The sequence below is a fragment of the Polypterus senegalus genome, chromosome 1, assembly GCF_016835505.1.
Source record: "Polypterus senegalus isolate Bchr_013 chromosome 1, ASM1683550v1, whole genome shotgun sequence".
Taxonomy (NCBI): Eukaryota; Metazoa; Chordata; class Cladistia; order Polypteriformes; family Polypteridae; genus Polypterus; species Polypterus senegalus.
In genome coordinates, this window is record NC_053154.1 from 327,092,071 (window position 1) to 327,098,070 (window position 6,000).

The window sequence follows — 6,000 nt, forward strand, 5'->3', positions numbered from 1 at the left end:
CAGGCAGTAGATGCCCTTCGTGCGGCCGTCTTCACCACTTGGAGAAATGTTCCCACTCACCTCATGGAAATGCTTGCATCAAGCATGCCGCAACGAATTTTTGAAGTGATCAACAATAACGGTGGAGCTACTCAGTACTGAGTTCATGTTTGGAAGTTTGATTTCTGTTTTTGGGGGGGTTTACGGGTTTTTTTGGAGGTGTGGTCCTAAACTTTTGATCAGTTGTAAAACATCCTGTTTCAGTTTAATCGTTGTTCTCATTAAATTGCATGCTCAAAAAATATTTTGTCTCACTCCCATTTCTTCTTGTTGCATGTTGAAGCTCTACTTGGAACCTTGTTAAGATCCAACCATGCAAAATATGATTTTTTGCCATTTTTCAAGTGGTCTTAAACTTTTGATCGGGACTGTGTGATTGTGCCCCACACTGGATCAGTGCCCTCTCTGAACATAAGAAATTTGACAAACATGAGGAGATCATTCAGTCAATCTAGCTCATTTGTTTATCTAATTATAAGCTGTCCCAATATCTCATTCAGGTACTTAAAGATTGCAAAGGTTTCTGCCTTATTTCTGCCTTTCTTCTTTTTCCATGTTCCCATAATCCAGGCTATGGATAAACAAAAATAACAGTCAAATGAAAAATGTATAGTTAATTAAAATTAAACTGGTCTAACCGAAAATAAGTGATTTGTAATGAGTAGAAGATATTTTCCCTTTCCAGAATCTAAGATGTTGTTAATTGAAAGTTAAGAATGATCACTGGTTCTGTTTCTGATAACTAATGTCCTGCTTTGTTGGTTTGACTTACTAATGTTCTTTTTTGTAGTTTGCCAGGCAGTTCAGCCGTGATGAGCCTCTGACATTTGATTGGATATGCCGGCACATCGGCTGGCCTGTGGCCACACCCAAGAACATTAAAGACCTAGTGCACCTGGAAGCAGTTCATGATGTACTTGATCTTTACCTTTGGCTAAGGTATGCAAACTGACTAAAAAGTGGTGTGCATCAACTGTGGGCAAATGTTTACAGTTTTGGAACATGGGTTTCTGCTGTCCTGCATTATGGCATTCTGAAATAGAAATAACTATACCAGTATTCCTCATGGCCTAATCCCCATTCTTCTTTTATTGTAAACTGTCCATAGTTCACTGTGACCTGCATAGTCATTAGTAACTTAACTTACAGTGCATCCAGAAAGTATTCACAGTGCATCACTTTTTCCACATTTTGTTATGTTACAGCCTTATTCCAAAACGGATTTAATTCATTTTTTTCCTCAGAATTCTACACACAACACCCCATGACCCAATGACAACGTGAAAAAGGTTTACTTGAGGTTTTTGTACATTTATTAAAAATAAAAAAACCTGAGAAATCACATGTACATCAGTATTCACAGCCTTTGCCATAAAGCTCAAAATTGAGCTCAGGTGCATCCTTTATCCCCTGATCATCCTTGAGATATTTCTGCAGCTTAATTGGAGTCCACCTGTGGTAAATTCAGTTGATTGGACATGATTTGGAAAGGCACACACCTGTCTATATAAGGTCCCACAGTTGACAGTTCATGTCAGAGCACAAACCAAGCAAGAGGTCAAAAGAATTGTCTGTAGACCTCAGAGACAGGATTGTCTCGAGGTACAAATCTGGGGAAGGTTACAGAAAAATTTCTGTTGCTTTGAAGGTAACAATGAACACAGTGGCCTCCATCATCCGCAAGTGGAAGAAGTTCGAAACCACCAGGACTCTTCCTATAGCTGGCCGGACATCTAAACTGAGCGATCAGGGGAGAAGGGCCTTAATCAGGAGGTGACCAAGAACCCGATGGTCACTCTGTCAGAGCTCCAGAGGTCCTCTGTGGAGAGAGGAGAACCTTCCAGAAAGACAACCATCTCTGCAGCAATCCACCAATCAGGGCTGTATGGTAGAGTGGCCAGACGGAAGACACTCCTTAGTAAAAGGCACATGGCAGCCCACCTGGAGTTTGCCAAAAGGCACCTGAAGGACTCTCAGACCATGAGAAACAAAATTCTCTGGTCTGATGAGACAAAGATTGAACTCTTTGGTGTGAATGCCAGGTGCCAGGCACTGCACATCACCAGGCCAATAGCATCCCTACAGTGAAGCATGGTGGTGGCAGCATCATGCTGTGGGGATGTTTTTCAGTGGCAGGAACTGGTAGACTAGTCAGGATAAAGGGAAAGATGACTGCAGCAATGTACAGAGACATCCTGGATGAAAACTTGCTCCAGAGCACTCTTGACCTCAAACTGGGGCGACGGTTCATCTTTCAGCAGGACAACGACCCTAAGCCCACAGCCAAGATACCAAAGGAGTGGCTTCAGGACAACTCTGTGAATGTCCTTCAGTGGCCCAGCCAGAGCCCAGACTTGAATCCGCTTCAACATCTCTGGAGATATCTTAAAATGGCTGTGCACCGACGCTTCCCATCCAACCTGATGGAGCTTGAGAGGTGCTGTTCCAAAAAGGAATGGGCGAAACTGGCCAAGGATAGGTGTGCCAAGCTTGTGGCATCATATTCAAAAAGACTTGAGGCTGTAATTGCTGGCAAAGGTGCATCGACAAAGTATTGAGCAAAGGCTGTGAATACTTATGTACATGTGATTTCTCAGTTTCTTTATTTTTAATAAATTTACAAAAACCTCAAGTAAACTTTTTTCACGTTATTTTCGGGTGTTGTGTGTAGAATGCTGAGGAAAAAAATGAATTTCATACATTTTGGAATAAGGCTGTAACATAACAAAATGTGGAAAAACTGATGCGCTGTGAATACTTTCCGGATGCAGTGTATCATTCTAAAGCACACTCCAGTTCAGAGTTGTGGGTTTGAATATATCTGGACATAAGTCAGGAACCAACCACCAGATTGGCCACCAATTCATTACATGGCCCATTCAGCCTCACAACAACACACTACTAACATAACTTGCAGATCTTTAGGGTGTTGGAGGAAAACTGTAGTACCTGAGGAAAGACCCAATAGACACAGGGAGAACATGCAAGCTCTGTGCACTGAAGCAGCAACACTCATCATTGTACCACAATGCTGCCCACATACGTTGGTGCAAAGTGTTGCATACTGTACAAATTAAATATTGACATTAAAAATGGTATGCTACCCTAGAAAATTTTAAAGATGCTCTCACTACTAAGGAAGCTTAACCTGGGTGTGAAACGAGGCTATCTGGTTTAAGACCCCATTCAGTGCTCCAGTGGATATGCTGGTGTTGCAGGGGAAACCTGGAAATTTACATGAGTGATGGCATGCTCACCACTTTAAGCAGAAGTCATATAATTTGAAGAAAGTCCTTACTTTTGAGCTTCCATCTAATAGAGCATTTTAATGTCAAAAAGTATTGAAGTGGGATTATAGGAATGGATTACAGTGAAAAGAAGCCACTTTGGGAGAAGCAGATTTATATTATTAACAATGAATAATCTGTCTTTGTACATGTACCCTTACACAGTTCATTTTTGTATAGCCAGCTGTGTAAAGTATAAGCACAAAATGCTTGCCCATATTTATGACTATAATACCTTACCACCAAATTACAAACCAAATATACAAAATGTTCATAAATAAATAGACAAGTCATATTAAATACACAATAAAAGACAATGAATCTCAATGAAGGACTTAAATCATAACAACGCAATTTAACATTATCATTTACATTTAAATTTACCATTTATTTTCTTAGCAGATGCTTTTATCCAAAGCAACTTACAAAAGAGATCAACATAATCAAGTAGACATTAATGTTGAGGATGTTTAAGGAACAACTGTTACTAGAGCACCATAAAAATGATCATCATAAGTGAAGAGCTCAGAACAAAATACAAGCAAGTTACACTTCCAGTCTTACAAAACTCAACTATTATCAGACAGAAATTCATTAACAATAGAGTCTTGAAACGCTTCTTTAACACATTTCAAATTGAAATGGGGAGCTTGTTCCACCAGCTAGGAGCTATACATTAAAAGATTCTGGATTAAAATTAGATTCCATACAAAAGTAGCATCACTAGATACCATTCGTCAGTAGATCTGAGTGGGTGAGAAGGAGTATAGGACCTCACAGTTATCTCCATATACATGTATACAGGTACTGACCCATTACCTGCTCTGTATGTAAGCATCAATGATGTGAACTTAATACCTGCAACAACAAGGAGTCAGTGTAGTGAGCTGAACAGAGGAGTGACATGTGCCCGTCTCAGCTGGGTGAACACCAAGTGTTCTGCTACATTTTCAATCATCTGCATCGACTTTGAGACACATGCTGATTCTCTGGCCAATGGAGATTTGCAGTAGTCCAGCCGTGAAAAGACCAAGGCCTGAACCAGGAATTGTGCTGCAAAATTTATTAGATACAATCTGATCTTGCAAATGTTTGAGTAAATCTGTTAGACCAAGAGACTGCTACAACATTATCATAGAGAAATGGCATTTTGACAGCTGAGAAGAGAAAAAAAATCCTACAGTCAATTCTTTTCCTGAGGGAAATAATCCTCATTGGGGTCTGCAGCGTTGCAACTAATAAAGCCACAGTTCTGGAGCATCTGGCAGCTCCCCATTCTGGACATTCTACAGTGTCCTAATCGTAGAGATTTTCAATCATAAACTTATAAGTACTAGATTTACATGCAAAATGAGCCATCAGGGCCTCAATAATAGTACTTTATTGGATTAAAAAGTGTTAGTGGAAAAACAACATTGTACATTTTCATTTATTCTGTTAGTTTTGTTCTTATATACACTATTTAGAAATTATTCATTAAAAGTACTGGTAAGTTTCATAAATAGATTAATGGAAGCAATTATTACGGAAAAGATTAAGCAATCTTTTGCTCAAGCAGGAGTTTTATTGAACAGTCAGCATGGGTTCAGATGAGGGAAGTCATATTTTAACTAACATGCTGGAATTCTATGATGAGGCAACAAAAGGATATGACCAGACTGGTGCATGCAGAATTAGTCATCTTGACTTTCAGAGAGTATTTGATAAATTGTCACATGAGATGTTGGGCATCAAACTAAAAGAAATGGGAGTTAAAAATATAGTGTAGAGATGATTCAGAATTGGCTAAAACACAGGAAGGCAGAGGATTATGGTAAAGGGAACCTTATCAGAATTGGGTGAAGTTAAGAGTGGTGTCTCCTCAGAGGTCAGTGTTCGGGCCACAGCTGTTTTTAATATATTTGAATGATTTTGATAGGAATATAAATAACAAGCTTGATGATGCCAAGCTAGGTGGATTAGCAGATAATTAGTTGAATCATTACAGAAGGACTTGGACAGCATACAGGCTCTGGCAGATTAGTGGCAGATAACATTTAATGTAAAAATGTTTGATTTGCATGTAAAGTGGGACAAAAGGATTTAGTAGTTGTAATGGACTCGACCCTATCAACTGCCAGACAGTGTTCAGAAGGCTAACAGAATGTCAGGTTATATAGCACCTTGATGTGTAGAGCACAAGTCCAAGGGGGATTTGTTTAATATTTATAACACACAGGTTAGGCCTCATCTGCGGTACAGTGTACAGTTTTGTTCTCCAGATTACAAAAAAGGACAAAGCACTGCTAGAGCACATAGGCTGATTTTAGGACTGCCGTTGATGAATTATGAGGAAAGGCTAAAAGAGCTGAGCCAATTCAGTTTAAGTAAAAGGAGATTAAGAGGAGGCATGACTGAAGTGCTTTAAATTATGAAGAGAATTAGTCCAATGGGTGAAGACTGTGATTTTAAAATGAGTTCACCAAGATTATGGGGATACAGTTGGAAACTTTTTAAAGGTAAATTTTACACAAACATTTTGATGTTGTTCTTCACACAGAGCTCCGTAGACATGCAGAATAAGCTACCAAGTAGCGCGGTGGACAGTAGGAGTTCAGGAACCTTCACAACTCTTATTTTGGATAAATTAGATAGACTGGAGGGCTTTGTTAGACTGAATGCCCTTGTCTTGTCT

The 6,000-nt window shown here is 39.4% G+C and overlaps 1 protein-coding gene across 1 annotated transcript in view; it reads left to right on the forward strand.

Moving 5' to 3' along the window:
* supv3l1 (SUV3-like helicase) overlaps window positions 1-6,000 on the forward strand; it is a 54,686-nt gene that overhangs the window by 48,134 nt on the left and 552 nt on the right. The window contains exon 14 of the mRNA XM_039739411.1: window positions 830-978. Within this exon, the coding sequence (XP_039595345.1) occupies window positions 830-978 (149 nt within the window). The remainder of the gene's footprint in view (window positions 1-829; window positions 979-6,000) is intronic.